Source organism: Mya arenaria, chromosome 10, assembly GCF_026914265.1.
Source record: "Mya arenaria isolate MELC-2E11 chromosome 10, ASM2691426v1".
NCBI lineage: Eukaryota > Metazoa > Mollusca > Bivalvia > Myida > Myidae > Mya > Mya arenaria.
Window position 1 is genome coordinate 12,211,141 of NC_069131.1, and position 21,038 is coordinate 12,232,178.

At 35.2% G+C, this 21,038-nt stretch overlaps 3 protein-coding genes across 3 annotated transcripts; 2 read left to right on the plus strand and 1 right to left on the minus strand.

Moving 5' to 3' along the window:
• Positions 1-2,692: 2,692 nt before the first annotated feature.
• Positions 2,693-6,191, plus strand: LOC128206175 (retinol dehydrogenase 14-like). Its single transcript, XM_052908478.1, has 2 exons — positions 2,693-2,836; positions 4,265-6,191. The coding sequence occupies exon 2, from the start codon at positions 4,293-4,295 to the stop codon at positions 5,283-5,285; it is 993 nt and encodes a 330-aa protein (XP_052764438.1). The 5' UTR covers positions 2,693-2,836; positions 4,265-4,292; the 3' UTR covers positions 5,286-6,191.
• A 391-nt stretch (positions 6,192-6,582) lies between these two features.
• Positions 6,583-11,721, minus strand: LOC128205175 (meiotic recombination protein REC114-like). Its single transcript, XM_052906639.1, has 7 exons — positions 11,714-11,721; positions 10,710-10,821; positions 10,308-10,388; positions 9,400-9,483; positions 8,798-8,947; positions 8,331-8,402; positions 6,583-6,924 (listed from the first exon to the last, which is right to left on the minus strand). The coding sequence occupies exons 2-7, from the start codon at positions 10,815-10,817 to the stop codon at positions 6,748-6,750; spliced, it is 672 nt and encodes a 223-aa protein (XP_052762599.1). The 5' UTR covers positions 10,818-10,821; positions 11,714-11,721; the 3' UTR covers positions 6,583-6,747.
• A 55-nt stretch (positions 11,722-11,776) lies between these two features.
• On the plus strand, positions 11,777-20,738 carry LOC128204044 (transport and Golgi organization protein 11-like). The gene is made up of 6 exons (XM_052905372.1): positions 11,777-11,915; positions 13,303-13,447; positions 13,889-13,975; positions 16,931-17,126; positions 17,862-17,949; positions 18,525-20,738. Exons 1-6 carry the CDS (start codon positions 11,895-11,897, stop codon positions 18,660-18,662), a joined length of 675 nt encoding a protein of 224 aa, XP_052761332.1. The 5' UTR covers positions 11,777-11,894; the 3' UTR covers positions 18,663-20,738.
• Positions 20,739-21,038: the final 300 nt, after the last annotated feature.

Genomic DNA, 21,038 nt, shown 5'->3' on the forward strand with positions numbered 1-21,038 from the left:
AAAAATCATTCTGACTACATGTTCACTATTTATCCCATAAAGTTGCGTCCTGAATTTGATGCAATATGGAACATATTAACGATGTTCAAAATCAGTATTTATGTTGACATAATAGGTATGTAAGTATCAGCTTGGAAGTTGTGTACACGTATATAAAAGTAACTGCCTTTAAGTATTCAAATCTGCGAATGACAAAATGATTGTAGTCCTGCACGGTTTATCCCTTATATTTCGTTTTCGATAAGGGGTACAACATATGTTGCGGAGTTTTAATGTTAGTTTATCAATGAGTTTACAGCATTTTTCTCGTATTTCGTTTCGACGAGGAAAATCTTACTTGACAAATTCTATAACATGAATTATTTAAACTAGATATAGTAATTAAAGTATCGTTTCATTATTTCAAATCATACTTGACTTTTATAATGAGAGCTATTGCCTTGTATTTCGTTTCGACAAGGCAAATGATCTCATTCCTAAATTCTTCATTAGTCATTTTGCGACACATTTCCATTTTTAAAGGTTGCCTACTGTTGTTTCTTGTGTTTTATTTCGACAAGAACAACTAGAACAGGTTGAACCCTTCAATCGTTTTTCCTATTTAAGCTTCCTTTAATCATGATAGTCAACTAAATACTAAGTCAAATCCTAAGTTTTCCTTATATCCCGATTGTATATCCACATACTTATTCGTAAGATTATATCTTAATAATTAATTTATATGCATATCAACATTCTGCACATATATGTTTTAAATTACATGTTGCTCCTTAAGCGTATAAACAAAGCGAACATGTAGTCAGAATGATAATTAGTAAGCTGTTGAGGGTTGCTTAAGCGGCAGTAGTATTTTTACGTGATTTTTATAGACAATTTTAAGTTTTATTGTTTAAGTTTTATTGTTTTAGATTTATTGATGATTCTTTATCTAGGAGACAACACACAGTGCTGTTTTAATGATTTATTCTATGATGTGTATTGTGACTTTCAGCACATTATATAGGGCTGAAGCCGGAAAGTTTTATTTCTTAAACCTTTGTAAATACATCTCTATTTGCGATTTTAACAGATATTATTGTAAATATGCACAATACAATATGTGTTGTTGTCTTATATAATAACTATTGTAAATAAATGTATAATCATGCATAATGTTGTTTGTTTTATGTTAGGCACATACGTCTTCACTTGGAGTAAAATACAACCCATTAATGAATGTGGAACGTTACCGGGTGAACGGAAACGTTACCATGCTGATAAAAATGAAGATGTTTTTTAACGGAAAGAACAAACAGCTAGTTTATCAAGACTTGTACGAGATGGACGAGTTTATCAAACACTGATTGGTGGTCAAAATATTGTTTTGTCCAATGAGAAGGCAGTTAACTTCAAATATGGCAATACATTTTGTTTTAGTTAATATAACTAATCAGCCGTTATTGATTTAAATCAGGTGAATCGGTAGATATAAACAGTGACTGGCCCACTTAATGGGAGTGGGTAGTTAACACAATAGCATGTAGACCACTAAAACAGTTAAAGGTTGTTGGCATGTATGCGTCTAATCAAACCATTTATTAACATACGGACAACTTTGAACCACGGCTGAAGATGAAAGTCCCATTGTCGAGTCAACCGATAAACAGGTTTACAAGTTTTTTTCAGACTATATCAGTCATTGACATAGAATGCGGAGTTAAATTTTAAAGCTGCACTCTCGCAGATTTATCGTTTTAAAAACTTATTTTTATATTTTGTTGTCTTGGAATGAACCATTTTTTTGTAAATGTCTGTAAACCAGTGATTTAAGACTGCTGACAAAAGGTCAGCTCGCAGTTTTTATATTTACGTTCGAAATTTAATGTTTTATGGCTAATAACGTTATCAAAGTAGAAAACTGAAAACACTGACACTTAATGGATTTAATAAAGATCATGTTTTGAACATCTGAATAGGACTGGATTAGACAACGTCTCACAGTTGTTCCAGCTAATGTCCTAATGTTATGGCAAACTCACGTGCGCCTTTAACAGTGTGATTCAAGGCGGGGACACTGTAGGTCGATCATATTATAATTTATCACCATCAACAATTAAAACAAGTACAAATTTGTAGCAAACATAAAATATGTTTTCAAAGATATAATTTACCCGCAAGGCCTTATACACAAACATAAGGATAACTTAACCTTTAACCCGTTTGTTGAATCGCCTTACTAACAATATTCAAAATCGTGGACTTCTAAGACGATCAGGTGCGTAGCTAGGGTAAATTTGGGGCTGCGCAGCTCGATGCCTCAGGGCATATTTCCCCTTTCACCCCCTATCCCCCTTCAGTTTTGATTTCAAATTCAACGGGGTTTTTGGTATGACAAAAACATCAACCTGTCAAAATTTCATTACTCAACTGCGTATTTGCGTACTGTCAGCTACGCGCCTGACAATATTTGAGCATATATCAACACTTGTTAAAGGGTTCATGGAGTTACAGCCGTCAGTATCTTAGTTTTAACGCTTCTAATGATTTGCCACAGTTTATTTCGTAATAAAAAGTGTATTACAAATTACATGAGCGAGTCCCTTTAAGTGTAGCTCAGTAGCTCTTGTGGCACATACCATAGTAGTGAATATCGATATCATGTGAATAAGACAGGAAGTTTAAACTCAAGCCTATCCATATTCAGTATAACAAATCTTTAATACCTGTAGTTGGGTGTGTTTAGATGTTAAAAGCTAGAACAATTTATATAACAACGTGAAATAAAGCAACTATCATGTGAACACGGGATACTTAAATAATAAACACTATTGTTCGTTTAATCGAGAGGATTTTAAAGGTACGTAGGTTTCGAATTAAGGTATTAAATTAACGTAACTAAATTGAGACCCAACTGTATCTCTATAACTTAACCACCGACCTGAATTTTTAACAAAACATACCGTTGCAAAGTTGACTCAATGCTTCAGTGAACTATATTGTAGACTAAGTCCATTGGAAAGTTGAGGTAACAATTGTTCATATTTCAAGAATTCAAAACAGGTTAAATTTGTGTTACAGGGCGCAATGGGTCGAATTTTAGACATACAGATGTAGCTGGTACATATTTTTATATTGCATACTTGATGAATAATTTGTGGATGAAATGAGGAACAATGGCTTCGATCATGGTTACAACAAATGTATTCTCTAGAGTATCATCATATTTCCTGAATTTGTGCCACTGCGGATCAGGTTGAAGCAGCTCTCAATTCAGTGATTTTTTTGGAAATATTTTTACCGCCTGTGACTTGCAAATAGGGAAAAAGTCGAGATTTGGAAAAACACACAAAATCAGAGCTAAATAGCAAATATAATGGCAAATATACATGTTTCCACCTTTTTTATGCATACATTATGATGTGAAAGAGTTAGTCTTGTCAAGATCTTGTTAAATTTTCAAGGCATTCATTGCTTTTTTTATTCATCAACATAATCTGCATTTATCAAATTGGGAATTATTTTATTTTTTTGTGGGAAAAATCGAAAAAAAAAATCGGTAGGGAAAACAGCCTTTAGAAGGCATTAAATTGCACCAAAAAGATCACTGCAATTTGAAGTGAGGAGTGGACCACGGGAAAACATAGTTTGCCTTCTGCCCCCTGTGGAGTGGACAGTTTAGTCATTTGTCGGAGTGGACAAAGGAAAATCCGGTTGTTTATAGAGATTTATCAGTGGAATAAAAATGATATTCCTCTGTTTCAAATAGTGAAATAACATTTTGATATTTTTCACTGTTTTGAGATTTTAGCCCGGCCTCAATTCCAAATCAAACGTAATTGCGCACAGGGCTGGGACACAAATTCAACAACGTCGTTTCCGAAATACGTTTCGTTCGCATAAAATTTGGTGCGCTTTTCTGAAAAACAACAATAAAATGTCATTTGAAACCTTTTAAGCATATAATAGAAAGAAAACTTGTTTGTTTCAATGAACACCGAAAATGAATATTTCTCTCATTGCCACGACACTCGTGAAATATAGCTTTTGGTGCTCACTCGATGAAATATATAACGATCATACACTGAAACAAACAAGTATCCTCTATATATACTAAGTTTCAAGGATTACTACTACTGGCAAACTAAACGTGTTTTATATAAGTGGGAGTATGCAGGGTTTGTCTGCGATACCATATAGCTTCAAATGTTCAGAGAAAATGGCTTACTCAGAGTAAAATATATTGACATATATCTCCTATCTTTATATACGATGGCTAATGTTTCAGACTGACGGAAAAAAACAACTGGTCGAAAATGGGCTCTGGACCGTCTTTTCCCATGGTTCCTATGACTCGGGACAAACTATTCATAGTCACCGGCGCAAACTCGGGCCTGGGATACGAAATCGCCAAGTGGACGTCTATGATGGGGGCGACTGTCATTCTGGCCTGTCGATCGGAGGGCAGGACTCAAGAAGCGATCGAGAAAATGAACAAGGAATTTCAGGCAGAAAAAGCCAAAGGAACAGCGGGTCTTACGGATAGTGACTCTCTTGCTCTTGAATATATGCAGCTAGATTTAGCGTCATTTGCATCGGTGATGGAATTTTGCGAAAACTTTCAGAAGAGTGGCCGGAAACTCCATGTTCTTTTCTGTAACGCGGGTCTAGGACTCGGTCCGTTTCAAAAATCATCGGACGGAAATGAGATGCTATTGCAGGTGAATTACCTAAGTCATTTTATCATAATTGGCAAACTTTTCGGGATAATGAAACAAAGCGGCCCCGATTGTCGCATTCTGCTCATGTCAAGCGCCGCTCACAAATCCGGGACATTTGACCTAAAAACCATCAACTACGACGGAAACCCTGACAGTTACCCGAGGCTGAACTATTACGGGCGCTCCAAGTTGTACCAGATCATGCAAGCGGCTGAAATGGGTAGACGCTTGGCGGGCTCTGATGTTACTATAAATAGCATACATCCCGGTTTGATCGATTCTAATTTTTGGCGTGACTGGAACACGGGGCTGAAAAAAGTTGCACACGGTGCTATGCAAGCTACAGGAGTTGCGAAATCTCCATTTCGAGGCGCCAAATGTAGCATTGACCTCGCAGTAAATCCAAAGTACGTGGGGTTGACGGGACTTTATTGGTGTGACAGTAAGGTTGTGACCCCAAACAGTGACGCGCGCAACAAGGGGAAGCAAGAGGCATTGTGGCAGTGGACCATGGAAAAGGTGAAGGGATATTTGACGGAAGAGGAGATAAGGGGACTTCAAGGAACCGGAAGTGAACAGGCGGGATGATCGATATGGTGAATAAGAAAAGGTTCACACTGACTGACTTGTAGCGCATGTGAAACAATTGTGAAGACATTTACTTTTGTTATCGTTATTGTGGTCTAATGCAATGGGGGAAACCAGAGTACCCGTAGAAAACCAAACTTCTCCGGCTTGGTGACCATAAACTAAATTAATTTGCATCCAGGCCGGGAATCTAACCCAGCCTTGTCGTCATGATGCGAGTTTGGTTAAGGGGGTCGCAAAGGTTGATATTTAACGCCTGTGAACGTCTGTGTAAGCGGTTGCTTATTAATGACTCGATTGTGGTTATTGTGGAACTTACATCAATTTAATGTGCTCCGTTTATCACCAATATAATACTCTATTTTTCGCATATATCTATTTCGTGTTTCTGTGAAACACAGTTATGCCTTTATATAGTAAGGCTTTTACGTTGTTTGCATGTTTTGCGGAATAGAATATCTCCAGGATGTTGAACAATCAGTCACAGGAGTTTGATGAGAATGAAATCCTGCTTTAGTGTCATATGACCTGTAAAAATAAGTGACATTTAACCTAAAATGTTCATTTTTCTTCAGAATTATCAAAGAGGTCATTCCTAACAACGATCTTGCATAACATAAATATGAATTGGTAGGAGTTACCATATTAAACAATCTGATTTTTAAAGATATTTTAGCTAAACTACACTAATTGTTTAACAGGTCAATTGGCACCAAAGCATGAGTTCATTCCCATCATACTGTGCGATCAGTATATTTCCATATTGCTTACTTTACAATGGCATTATCCACTGCGATTATTTCAATATTATTTACATGTATCAGTTATTTTTGTGTTTTGCTTACCTTTAATGACTTATGTAGTAATGCGTATGTTTTATATTATCGCATTAAATGTACTTCACATTACTGACATTTCCCTACTGAAGTGTTTTCGAGTCACAACCAGTAGTGCTCAGGATAAAAGCGCCGTTTTTCGGGGGCCAAAGTTGTATACATGTACCAAGTTTTAGTAAGACTGGATAAGAAAAGCTTAAGTTTTTGCTCGCGGCTATGCAGCGTACACATTTGCCCAATGCCTTGTTCAATCAACAACAGTAATACACTACATCGTGGACCAATAACAAATATCTATTCGTGTTTATGATCCTACTCCCAGATTCATATAGCTACAGCTGTAAATTAATAGGTACATTTGTATTTTAAAGTATACTCGCCCGGCTACAGTCACAGTTACAGCTAAACAATACAACAGTCTGTTGTAATTATACAGCTGTAGCTCTATTTTTGGTGCCCAAACTACAGCTACATATGTATTTTAAAGCAGAAGCTCTACTTTTGAATATAGCATTAACTTACAGCGGTAGCATTTGACAGACCACTGTTGTCATTTTGAGGAACTTATGAACTAACATGAACTAATGGATGTGAAACAATAACGAAGCAATGTTTTAACGTGAACTCTAGCATGATTCTCGTTTTATTTTTTCTAGTTCTTTTTCTACTTGTCCAACAAAGGCGGGGAACTCCGGATCAGTAAGGCACAGTTTAACCTGCGTGTTAAGGTCACCATGGTAACTGTTGTCATGGAAACGCGAGTAAGGCGACGGCATCTGTGGTCGTGATGGGCTGGATATGGCCTGGAACGGAAATATTCACATTACGTTTTTGGGTGCACCAATGGCTTTATTGAACGGAAATATGCATATCAGTTTGTTTTTTTTTTTTTTTTTTTTTGGGGGGGGGGGGGGGTGTGCACCAATGGCTTTAATTGAACGAAAATGTGCACATTACGTTTTTGGGTGCACCAATGGCTTTATTGAACGGAAATATACACATTACGTTTTTTGAGTGCACCAATGGCTTTATTGAACGGAAATATGCACATAACGTTTTTTGGGGTGCACCAATGGCATTATTTAATTGCTCTAAAGATAAGCACTAAATACATGGACCTATATATAAAATATGCAAATTGGCACCAGCATATTAACAAACATATTGTACGACGACATACATTTCCAAAAACAAAAGATGATTATGCCAGTCATGCAAAAGAGTGTAGGACATTTTATTAAAAAGGACTCGCGTATGTTTTGTAAAATTCACCTTTTTATTCCAAGTAAAGTGAGGCAAATTATCATAGAAAGAGTGTAAAAACTAAGTTCCTGACGACTAGAACCCTTAAAATATTAATAGTATTGGCTCAAATACTGTCTTTTGTACACGATTTTGAATAACGCTATTAATTAACGCGATTTAACAAAAGGCTTAAAGGTTAAAACTATCCAACAGGGGTACGTATGATTTCCTTTATGTGAGCGAGCAGTTATGGTGTCAGTCTTCTAAAAACAATCTTGACTACAGGCGTAGGTTCGCTCCCAATACAACCAGTTTTTTGTATACTTTTATAGTATTTTTTTCTGCAATTTCTGTATCAAAGAATAAAAAATAGCATTAACAGATGCGTCTCCGTGAAAAATGAAAAAAGTAGTCGAAAAACATAAGTCAGTCCCTTAATAAGCGAACCTTTTTGATCTGACTATATTGTGTCTTACACTCGTTGATCAGAAGGACCCCTAAAGTCTACATAGTACAGTACGTACACGTAGAACCAATATGATACATATCAACATATTGGATACGATTAAATGTATTTTTACAAAACAACTTTTCATACGGAGCGTGATAGTGTACACAGGGTAACAGTACGTAATAGTTAGATGAAATGAAGTAAATTTTGAATTAATAAGAATGGGCGGAGTGAGCGTAGCGATCGTTTCCTTCTTAATCATTAAGAATTCACTTCATGTCATCTAAATGACTTAGAATACAACCCCGTTGGCTGATGCATTGTCAACGCAAATTTGCCGCAGAGAGTGTGTATCAGCCGGACCTTTAAAAAAACGTGAAAGGTTAGCTGCGAAGAACTGGTATCTGCTGGTCAAAAAAGCAGCTTATTCAACACATGTTAAGTTTAATTTGTATGGTTTGATGCTAAAAAGCAGAGGTATGTATTGCTACTTTTATGTTATATAGTACACACCTGGGCAATTTGTCCGATGGTGACGTCATCAGCCAACGTCATACTTCCGGAAAGGCTGCGTTGCGACGTTACCTTGGAAATAAATAGTACGATAAATACACGCACGCACCATTGAATGTTGCATACGAATTCATATAGTATGCACACATAAAGCAAATACGAATAACACACAAACACAGTGGCACCGGATTTTCAAACTTAATCATTTTGTTTTAAATCCAAAAAAATCTTTTAATTCCAAACTAAAAATTATAATACCAAAAATGTGAAAAAATGTTGAAAAATATTGTTTTATAAACATACTTTGTACTGTCTATATTAGGTTATATTAACAGTACAAAGTTCATATTTATAAAAAAAATATTTTTCAACATTTTCCCACATTTTAACAAATACAGCTGTATAAAAAACAAATCGAGAAATGAAACTTTCCAATTTCCTTAGATATCCATTCTATTTAAACAAACCTGCATGGGCGCACTCCCAGTTTCGTTCCCGCCTGGCAGTTTTATAGGGAAATATTTAGCCAGAACATCTATACATTCCCGACACTGGCTTATGGCGGTCTTTTCTGTGGATGGGGAGAATTTCACCCGGAACCGCCGTCCTGTGAAATTCTGCAAAATACAGGAGATTAAGACATCTTTTTGACGGTATAAATGTTCCAAATACAGAATTGTATACAGAAGTAATACTGTAAACTTGTTAGCAAATAACGGATACCGCGAAATGATTTGCCTGGCAAAGGACCTCATTGTGTCCTGAAATACATATAGTAATGTTTGACATTGTGAACGTGTTATCGTGTGTTTTTGCAGACGTGACAATTTTATATATTTCAAGTTGTATTCGATAGTTCTATTCCATCGTAAGCTTCACATACATGCTCACGAAACCAGCCCGACCAACCAGCCAAGTCTGGTAATATTCGAATGAGTCTGGTAAGACGCTGGACAATTCTAAACGGGATTGACAATGCGATCTGGCTAAAGCTGTAAGAATATATTTCACAATGTCTGCATACTAGTATATAGCAGTTTCCACGAAATAATGAGTAATGGACAGTTACCTTGAGGTTACAGACCACCATTAGACTGTCGCCCTTATTGACGCCCTTCACCCAGGTCCCCGCCGCCGACAGGTTCAGGCTCTCCTGAAACATGGTAAGACCAATTTTATTTTGATACTGCACGCTAAATACGAAACGATCTCCTTTAAAGATGCACGTTTACTCCCAAAAAAGATGCACCACAATTACAATTGAATACAATTGTTTTCATTTACAGAAAATAATTAATAAGTAAGAAAACAATGAGTCTTATGAAGGATACTGTGTTCAATTTGAAAGAAAGATGCAGAAAACACGGTATTTCTACTTTATGAGACAATAGCTGATTACTGAAAATCTTTCAGGACTCGCCAGTCATTTAATCTTTGTGCGTTTACAGCTAATAAAAACACGGCTACAATCTTGTTATCAGTAATAAATATTTTCCATAAATGCATTATTTAGTAGTTAGTTAAAGGTTTATCACTTAAAAAATATGATTGTTATACATGTGTATGTATTGATTTTAAATAAGAGTGCCACTTTAAAATGGAAGTAAAAGGAACGTTGGTACGCAGTTTTACGATAGCAGACTTTCTTCCCGGAATAACCGGCATAACGGTTCGGCTAAGATGAAATAGCAGAGCACTTGGTACATCATGACAGATCATAAAACAGTCTCATAAGGTATGAATAAATGGAAAAGAATAAATTCCTTTGGGCTGAATTTATGAATAATTCTTAAGAAAATAATCATATCAGTATATATACATGTTTACGGTAGGTCCATACCGAACAGGTCTAACAGTTTACTTATTTTATCTGTAATGTCATGTGAATCCCCCATTTTTTTTTATTGAAGATATGATGAATTAACGAAATCATAATGATAATAACAAAATTCCGTAATTTTAACATCTGATACATACAACTTGCCGTTTGCCCTGGTGAACGAGGAGCTGGTCGGCGGAGACGAGCAACTGGAGGCTCTCGTCCTTCTTGTCAAAATACTGGGGAAAAAAAGAACTAATTATCATAACACTATAGCAATGACTCAATACCAATTATAAACCAAACTACTTAACCGCTTTCCTATCTATAATAATTTCACTTTCCCCCATGGTTTGTACCATGTCTCTAGCATGGGCGCACGCTGACACCACTCCTTGTTTGTTTCTAACCCACCGCCCCACCCGCCTCCAGGTTACATACCTCCAAGCCTTCCTTAGCCGGCATTATTTCTAAGCCCAACATCAGGGTGGACAGTAGGGCGTATTTTTTTCAGCACCCAGACCCCACCGCCTTCTTTCTACTCCCATCCCAATACGTACCTCCCAACCGTCCTTAGCTGGCATTATTTCGCGGCCCACTATCTGACTGGTCAGTCGGGCGTATCTCTCCAGCATCCAGACACGCTTACCACCTTCACCCGCCTCCATGACACTGACGTACAATAAAATAGAATTATATATTTATTACTTCTCTCATCATTTGCTCGAAATATGATAAGCATTATTCTTGGAATTGGTTTTCAGACGCTATGAGTCTCATAAATAACTCCCGCTGCATAAGTTTAATTAAATCGGGTAGTCTCTGTCGTAGCCAATGTTTCTTGTCAATGTAAACGACTCAATATAATGCTTTGTCTTAGTATATCAATTGGAAATTGTTTTCTTTTTCATGCGAACTTTTGTGAAACCATGCAAATGTTCTTTTTTATTAGTTCATGTTTTTTTAAAAGCGACGGCAAACACGCGTCGCGGCGGCACCACCGCAAATTAGATTGTACAAGGACCAGTTTGTACGATTTTTGGTTTGGCAATTCTAGAGTCGAGAATGTTTAGCCAGCTGGCGGTATGCGCGAAATTGGGCATTAGTTACCTATTAAGATAAGTTTTATTTTGAGTCGGCAAGATACAAACAAAACTATAAACTCATGCGAGCTTTTGAACCGACTATAATAATTATTATAATGTTTATAGTACGATTTTAAATGAAAAGCTATTTAAAGACTCTGACTGTTTACTCTAAGTTTATTAATGTTATAAATAGTTATGGAATCAATACGAATGTTGAATTTTCAGCATGATTGGTGATGCCATCTACTAACCGTTTTTCTATAGGACGATTTACATGTATCTGAAACAAAGTCTGGTACAGAAGATGTCAACAAAGTAACACAGAAACCACATTGTCAGGGTATGGATGTATTTTAACTGTTAAAATGAAATGTTTTTATCTTCAATTAGATAATCATGGCTATATCATTTTCACAAATAAATGGAAAACATATATTCTTTTGTTGAAAGATATAATTAAAAGTTTCAGAGCTTACATGTTTAAAATTTCGCGGCACCGAAATTGGAAAAAGAGCGAACACTTCCGAATTTTACAGGAAGTTCAGAAAGGTGCAAAAACGAAAGTTAATATTTAACAGATAATATATGGGATTTTAAGTCACCTTTAAGCGATCAACCACTGATGTCTTGAGATTAAGACAAATAGACATCTTAGAAATGGCTGAGGATACTGACAAGGTGTGAAACCTAACCTGGAACCATTAATATCTCCTTTCTCTTGTAAAATTTTGGTGGGTGGGGTATCAGAAAAGTCAACTACAGTCATCTGTATCTGTTCATATACGCAGAAAAGCCACTTCTTGCATATATATCTACGGGGAAGGGGTTCTTATAGCATTGTGTTAGAGAGCCTGTTTGAAGCCCTCGACTGTTGATGCAGGCTCAACTTGTGTTTCCATTGAAAAAGAATGTTTATGCTGTGACAGAGGTCGGAGACTGAGAGCATTGTTTCACACAATCTTTTTTCTTTGTCTTGTAGTTGAATTTTTTCCAGTTGATCAATATCTTTCTTCAAGTATGAGTCTCATATATTGAGCCGTACTCTAATTGTGATCCTACAAGGGTGATGAAGGTAGTTTTCCAGCATTCAAGGGTACAGTGATTTTATACTTAAGTTGAAGGAAACCAAGTGTAGAGATTCCCTTTAACAGATGTTTGCTAACATGATAAGTCAGTTGATATAAGTAATCCAAAGTAAGGGTTTGAGTCCACATGTTTTAGTGTGGTATATTGTCAACTTCATTAAAGTGGGATGATTCTTTCTACACTTAGAATATAACACTTTTTTGCATTGAATTTCATACCCCATGTCAAACCTGACATTTCAAGTACATATAAATATTACTGAAGGTTAATGTGGTCTGAGTTTTTTATCTGTCTATACAGCAAACAATCGTCTGATAAGATTCGAAAATGTTATTTGATGCTCTATTGTACATGTAGGTCATTTATATGAAAGAGAAACATCAACGGTCCTAGAGCTGTTTGTTGTGGTACACCTGCTCTCTAAGTTTTTACCTTCTGCTACTACATTCATGAACCAGTCTTTCAAAAAGGATGACAACCACACCAAGATATGACCTTTTATCCTGCAATGCAACATCTTCAGTAGGCACAGTATCAAAGGTCTTGCTAAAATCAAGTAAAGTGATGTACACTTCATGATTCTTTTAAAATGATTTAAGGTCATGTAAGGGAACTGGCAAAAGAGAAATGGCAGAATTGATGTGTGTTTTAGGGACAACTATTCCCAATAATGATTAAAATACATGTTGGGTCTGTGGAATAGAGGCAATGCTTTCCTGATAGTGCTGAAACATGTTTTTATAAACATTAAAACAACTTCATTTTCAGCTCCCTGTGACACTGCCACAATGAAAACAAAGCTTTTGTTAGGCCTCTCATACATAACGAACCACAGCATGATCTAGTTCTTTACAAGTAAACACGCTTATTTAAGCAAGGTAGAAATTATGATTATCTGTTAACTGAAAGTTAGCAAGTTTTTTCTTCTAAAATACACTAATTTCATAAGTTAGCTAATAAATTTAAGGTAATTTTGCAGTACAACCGGAGGAGCTTTGTGGCAAGCCTTCCATCTGACTACAGTGATGTTCAGCCTCAAAGCTACGACCCAGACTTTATCTCTTCCATTAGTAATCAGATGCAGGTTCCAGACAAAATCCCCGTACTCAACGGAGGAGACACAGGTGATACAGTACAGTTGAAAGTGTAAATAATTTTAAAAAGAAACTAATGAAGCATTGCTTTCCAACATCCTGGATTGAAATTTTCCCAAGTTTCAGAATAATTATTTAAGTGCATGTAATTTTGAACTTGTGCGGCATTTACTGTTTGCACACACAATCAAACTCTGTCGTCTTTATAAGGGATGATAAGTAGTTCGAAAAATATATATGCAAGTATATAATACTATTGTTTTCTTGTCTAGACTAGAGTATAGCATATTTTTGCATTATCCACTTTCTAAAGTTAATTCAATCCACATGTTTCAGGATTACAATGTTTTGATCACTTCCATCTGTCGTTGTAGTTCCACTTTCATAATTGATAAAATAGCATTGTATGTTTACAGTAACAGTTTTGCACTATTTCTCATAAAGTTCATGTATTTTCTGGATGTGTTGCAGAGTTTGACATGCGAAGGGGGATGGACTGGTCAGATGATAGAGGGAAGTCACATGCAATGAATGTGCCGGAGCGAATCATGCTGGCAGGTTGGTATATAATTACACAGACCACATTCAACATTCCATATGATAGAGATTTTAAAGAAAGCACTTTTTTGGTTAAAGCGTGCGACTGTGCGTTGAACTTGTTGAACTGTCTCGATCAAGCAAGACTGCTGTTTTTATAATATATGAATGCATTATATGCTATTACATAGTGATGTTTTGTTGATCGGGTATAACAAATACTCGATTGGTTGGGCCTGAAATCAGCGACAAGCGATTGTGTCTGGTCATCATCAATCCAATCTGCGATAATTTTTTTTCCTTCCTTTCGTTATTTGCTTCTTTTAATTTCTCCCAATTTTCTACTTTGAGTTCATTTTAATATACACATTCTGAAGTGTTCAGTTGTTATCATTAACAATACATATATTGGTTGAAAGCAACAACAACACTAAATAACTTAAAACATACACATATTACACAAGCATAGTTAAAAATAATGTGTTATTGTACAAGAATAAAACTACAATTAATGTATTGTCAAAATCCGACTATACTACGGATACTCGGTTACTTGAGCGGAACCAATAATCAATAGTCAAACTAGAACCAATTCCCAACACTACTGTTAACTTCATCTTGTAATTTTAATGCTAATATATTACTATTTTTCTATTCTTTATCCATTAATGTGATATATAGTTCGTTCAGCACTTATGAACGTTTATTGTATATATGAAAAGAGCTCTATAAAATAATATTAATGATAATAATAATGATAATAATAATAATAATAATAATAATAATAATGACTATACCACTTGAAATTATATATATTTGTGTTTTTGTTAGATGATAGGTCGTTTCTCGTTTAAGTCCCATTATATTTTAGTGATGTAAACTTTCTTTTTTTTGTATATATGTACATTGTGCATTCTCTTCTCTTTACTTTTATGACATTTTTAACTCCCAGATTGATAAATAATTAAATGGCAATTACGAAGTGCAACAAAACCGAAAGTATAATCTAAATTTAAAGCGCACAACATCATTATGAAATTTGCATATCATGTGACTTTCTGAATACCTGAAATTCTATGTAGCTTCAAATACTAATGATAAGCATTTTTAAGTAGTTTTTGGTTGAAACAGTTTTCCCGGTAATGCATCTGAACACTCTTATTTCATCATTATTTTACTCCATTATTTTACTCTTTGATAAAAATTGCAGAAAAAAAGTCATAGTAAAAGAAATATTTTGGTTTTAGTGGTGGGGTGCTTTACGCTGGTATAGTCACGAAAAAACAGATTAACAAAACCTGAACCACTAGGCCATGAGAACTTCGATACATTAATTAGATCACGTGATAATGTAAATCAACCAATCACACCACAGCAAAGCATGAAAATTGTGTATTCAAAGATGATATTTGAGCAAATATAAACATTTGCGGAAAGGGTTCCAGCTTTGAGTGTCTAATGATTTGCCACACTTTATTTCGGCGTACACAAAAGTACATTTTACAAAAACTTAAAATTTTATCTGCCTCATAAGCATATAGTTAGTCAGTGGACCATTCCTTTTTGATAAAGCAATGTGTTAACCTCAGGAATTTATCATATGAGACTCTATCATAGTTATATACTCACTTTTATTTTTTTTTCTCTAATTATTTAAACTGTTTAACTAGAGGCACTGTATTTATTTTGTAACGTCAACTCAGCTGTTCAACTGAATATGGCCAATATGCTGAACTGATAAAGATTTTTGGGAAAATACAATTGCAATTTTTATTAGCTCTACTGGCCAAAGGCCAGAAGAGCTTATGCGATGGTAATGTGTACGTAGTATGTGCGTCCGTGCGTTTGTGCGTCTGTAAACAATTGCTTCTGAACATGATACAGTCTTCAGTTTTGATTGTATCTCGATGAAACTTGTACAGTATCTAGATATCCATTAGAGCTGGGTTCCTTTTGAAAACCAGCCAGATCCGCCTATGAATGCCTAGATTATGGGCAATGAAAGTTTTAAAGAAATGCTTTCTATTTTTAGCCAGGTCTGCTTGAGCGAATTCTATTTTTAGCCAAGTTTACATGTACATGTAAATTCAAGTCTAGAGTTAAGGGTGACAATTTGAAAGTCTAGGATTTTGAGAGATAATTTGCTTTTTGCTTCTGCAGTTGATTTTGTGAATTACTCTGCCTTGTTCTTATTGAAAGCCCAAAGGCCATTTTTTAGCTTTAAGTTCTGTAGTTTGCGCATTCATCTTAACAAAATTGGTTGTGAATGTTTAAGTTTAAGCACCTGGTGTCATTACTGGCCACACCCACAGTTCACAGGTTTGGTAAACATAAATCTGGAAAGGTTTGAAAATATTTTTGTGTGTTCGTGCATCCATCTCAGCACAATTGATTGTGAATGTTTGTTCAAATTGATCAATGTTGTCCTAGGATGCCCTTGACTTTGACCTTTTGACCAACTTTTTTTAATTTTTAAAACTACAGAAATTTTTACTATGAGTATATTTTTGAAAGCATTTTTTTTTTGTCAGATGACTTTTACTTGGCACATATTAAAATAGTTCACGCAACTAATCTGCTTACAATACTTTCTGGGCTCAGATGTTGAAAGTGCTACGTTTTCAGGTAACCCAAACACAAAACATGTATGTTGCCTTTTACCCATACATACATGCTCTGGATTGATATGACCACAAAAGCCATGCCAGTAGAGCATAGGCCCTTTTGGGCCTCTTGTTTTTTAAACCTTTGACCTGTCCTATCTTAATACTTTTAAGGTACATAATGATAAATATATTACTTATATATGCATTTAAAAGGAATTTTATGGGCTTTTGAAAGAGTCTTTATCCCTCTATCTTGAATAGGGATTGGAATTTCTCGGTGTATCTTAAGAAAAACAGCATATTTAAAAGAATTTTGCATAGGATAAGACCCATGATATATTCAGCGGAAAAATCCTGTTTTCTTTCTCAGGAGGTGGGCACCATGTTGGCGGAAGGCAGGATGTTCATCTGAACTTTGACAGCCTGCCTCGGGGTAGCTCAGAGACAGTGGGGCTGCTGACTCCACCCCATACACTCACCCTTGACGAGCAGTTCCCTTCCCTAGAATCCAGCAACGATGATGAAGAGGTGGAGGGGATAAACGCTGAACCCAGGGTCCCAAACGGGTATGTGACCTGAAATAATCCTGAAACTGGTTTCATGGTTTAAGCCTGGTTTCAAAAACAACAGTGTGAGGAGGGACAGGGTGCTTAGGAAGAAAAGGGGAGATTGTATCGCACTGTGAAGATTTTGTACATTATGAATTTGACAGAAAATTGTGTTTAATTGAAGTTATTAAAGGTTTCAACTGCTATATGTCAAGTTTGTATGTATTTATCTTGTGGCCATATGTTCCCAGTGCTTTTAAACATGAACAGCAGTTATATAATAACTTCTTTATTTTCTAATCTTTATGTAATATAAATTTATAATATACATATGTACATGTACTTATATGCAATCTCTTCATGTACATATCAGATGCGCACTGCCTGGTGCGATGTCATTGAGTGTATTCAAGGTCAGCGTTCTCTGCAGTTTTTAGTTAATAAAGTACATACAGAGAAGACAATCTGCTTTAAAAACAACGTCATTATGGTATATTTAACTGTCAGCCATTAATTTTGTGAATAATGACATTATTTTAAATTAAGTGTCATGCCCTGGGAAATGAACTTCAGTTATGAAAGATAAGGATAAGAATTATATTGAATATGGCCTCTGATCACATTAAGTACACACAGGGCATGCATTTAACTTGAAATGTGATCAATGTATTCCTGTGTGATATACAATACATGTGTAATGGTATATATAATACAGTATTCAACCTCATTTCTTCTCTTTGTCTTCTCTTGCAGGAGAACAGTGGCACTGCGGACGCCGACCACACCACTATCAGATTCCCTTATGCTGTCTGGCGAGGATTCTGTTCTGCTCAGATCACAGGTTCATTTCATATTTGCTGTAAATTGGTGTTAAAACAATGAGTATCGAGTATTGTTGATAATCGATTGTTAGCCTCTGGCATTGACAATTATCGAGTTAATTTTCAAAGATCTATTAAAAGGAATTTACTTTAATACTTAAAGGAAAGGTGATAAAGACATTAAATCTGCACTCTCACAAATTGACAGTTTTGAAATATTTTTAAATTCAGTTAAATAAGATGACTCACTATAGACCATATCTCAATTATTTGGAAAACTGCTGAAAATTTAAATTTCTTAGTGTTAGTAACGCTTTTAGCCTTAAAACATTGATATTTGAACATAACTATGAAACACTTTGATGTGATCTTTTGTCAATCTTTGAGAGTGCAGATTTACTGGTAATCAGTACATTCCTATTTTGTTATCGATCATAAATGACAAGGTGACATTGTAAATAAAATACATTGTATCTGACATTGTAAATAAAATACATTGTATCTGACATTGTAAATAAAATACATTGTATCTGACATTGTAAATAAAATACATTGTATCTGACATTGTAAATAAAATACATTGTATCTGTTACAGTTGATGAAACTGAATAGACGCTTACACACCATGGAGAGACAACAGGAGCTACTGGCAAATAGAGAGAAACTTGCCTTTGGAGCGGCGATGGGCTACTTCATGATCAAATTTGTCTTCTGGTTTTTCCGCAGCAAATGACAACTAAAGATAAAGGGACCAACGAGACCATTTCTTCAGAGTTTTGTCAATATTAATACTTTAACACTGGTGTATTTTCTACTTGTGATATACAATAGACAGAAACTGGTCGAGGGAAGGAGAAAATTCCCATTTTTGTTGCAATACTTGAAATATCTTTGGAATAGATGCCTCCATTCAACTTAAGTATGTTCATGTATGAGCATTTAAGCTATCTTTAAAGTCTTATTTTTATACACCAGTTAAAAAAAAAAAGGGATATATTATGGGATCATCTTTGACAGGGGGCGTCAACTAAGTTTTGCACACTTACTCAAGGAGCTTTTGCTGGATCATCACCAAACTTGGGCAATATGTGTATGGGCGGAGTACCTCAGCCAAGTCTAATTACAAGCCATGTCACCCCAATCCGTTAAGGGTTATGCAGTCATCGAAATCAGGCTTTTGGATGAACAAGCCCAAATTCTTATTGTATTGCTTGGCATAAAAGTTTTGAACAAGCCCTGCTATATAAAATTCAAAATTTGAGCAAGCCTGGAAGACATTTTACCAGTGCAGGGCTTGCGGGCTTGTGCTAATTTCGACTACTGGTTATGGTCCTTGAATTGCTTAATCTACAAAAAGGTGTTGTTGTCCGTTATGTAACTTGGAAGAACTTTTTTTTTCACTAAAGTTAGTGTCTAAAAATAAGACAGACATTTTGTGAAAGTTGGCATTTTACTTCTTTATCTCTGTTTCTTAATGTGTTGTTTCCATGCTCAAATACATGTATCTTCTGTTGCATATACTTTGTTCTGCTTTACTGCAGTTCCAGATTGTCATCTTAGTATTATAGGGGTTTTCGATATGTATTCATTATTCATAATATCATAAAATATACAACTTAATAATAATAATTTTTATAGTCTTTTAACTACTCTATCATTGATATAATATTCCTAGTTTCGCCACCAATTAAGAAAATATCTGCAAAATTTAGTTAAATGATAAATGGCTGAGATTATAATACATGTGGTAGATCAGACATTGCAAAAGATACTTATTTCAAATGTTTTTGTGTAATCAAGCTGCAAAAAAGTTAATTAAATACTGTAGGAAATAAAGTTAGTCCATGGGGTTAGTCTGTTGATGGTTTTATATTTAGGATGTTTAAGACAGCAACTTTACGGCTATTTGAACATAATCTTAAATGGTCTATATTGCTCAAAAGAAATGGTTAAGTCCCATTTTTGCAATAATCTATCACAGGAAAGCAATTTACAGATATTCAACAGGAGAAGGCACGTGTGTTTTGCTTCATACAGTTTAAAGATACTTGTACAGGGGAACAGTCCAATTTGAAAGCCTTCCGGGTGTGGGGTGGGTTTTGTATGGAAAGCTAAAGCACTCCTACGCACAGGATACAGATCGAAGAAAAATCAGCTTTCTATGTGCTTATAAAATATTGCTCTTCCTGAGCAAATTTATGACCACTGTGCGCAAGATTGATTACGTAATAACTGTGTAGTGTGCATTATACATTTGGTGTATGCACTAAAGTTATTCTAATCTGTAAACAGAGATGATGTTTCTGAATTAATCCTCAAATCAGGATTGTAAGCTTTTTATTTCGTTTTATAATACAACTGTATAGTAAGTTTTCACCGGATTATTTGCGTGAAAAAAGTAGATATTAACATCATCCTCATCATCATCATCATCATCATCATCATCATCAGTGAACGCCTCATTCATATTTAGCATTCTCACAAACTTTAGATGATTCCAAGTCTCATAAGGGCTGACTGGAACCCATTTAAGCTTGCTGACTATGTTTGATGGTAGATGGTTTGGGCACGTACATACCCAAGTTGCTCGGTAATGGTAAAGTTGATATTGCAGGAAATGTTCAGTTTTAGTCTGGACCATTTATCTTGATCTTCTAGGTGTTGTTTGTCATTTTTCTTGTAGTTATGTACGGGTGATTAATGTAAGGTACTCACATCTTGATGTGCGCTAGAATATTAATACTAATATCTATTACCTTTATATTTTGTTTTATGAATTTCATATTGTAAAAATACATCTTTAAGAAGTTGTTTTGTCCTTTTATTTTTGAAGAAAAGTCGAAGAGTATAACTTACATGTGTTTACTGGCCTCAATATCTCAATCTCAGTTCATTTTACCATGCAAGACCATAGTATGGTTAAACATCTTGTACTTTTTACTCGTTTTAAAAGCATATTTTCTCATAGAATTTGTTAATAAAATTGTTTGTCAATATTTTAAAGAAAACTTATTATATACCTAAAAGAAGATTACTGAGTAATAGCTCAAGACAAATTATATTTTATACTCTTTTTAAAAGCATTATTCTGATGGACTGTGTTGATAAA

What these genes read in the sequence shown, in the direction of transcription:
- LOC128206175 (XM_052908478.1), top strand. Translation starts at nt 4,293, where the DNA reads ATGGGCTCTGGACCGTCTTTTCCCATGGTTCCTATGACTCGGGACAAA.
- LOC128205175 (XM_052906639.1), bottom strand. Translation starts at nt 10,817, where the DNA reads ATGGAGGCGGGTGAAGGTGGTAAGCGTGTCTGGATGCTGGAGAGATAC. An exon ending in ACCAGGGCAAACGGCAAGTT is followed by an intron (nt 9,484 to 10,307) that starts GTATGTATCAGA and finishes ACCATGTTTCAG; the next exon opens with GAGAGCCTGAACCTGTCGGC. An exon ending in TGGTGGTCTGTAACCTCAAG is followed by an intron (nt 8,948 to 9,399) that starts GTAACTGTCCAT and finishes TGTATTTTGCAG; the next exon opens with AATTTCACAGGACGGCGGTT.
- LOC128204044 (XM_052905372.1), top strand. Translation starts at nt 11,895, where the DNA reads ATGGCTGAGGATACTGACAAG. An exon ending in GAACCCAGGGTCCCAAACGG is followed by an intron (nt 17,127 to 17,861) that starts GTATGTGACCTG and finishes CTTCTCTTGCAG; the next exon opens with GAGAACAGTGGCACTGCGGA. An exon ending in CTGTTCTGCTCAGATCACAG is followed by an intron (nt 17,950 to 18,524) that starts GTTCATTTCATA and finishes TATCTGTTACAG; the next exon opens with TTGATGAAACTGAATAGACG.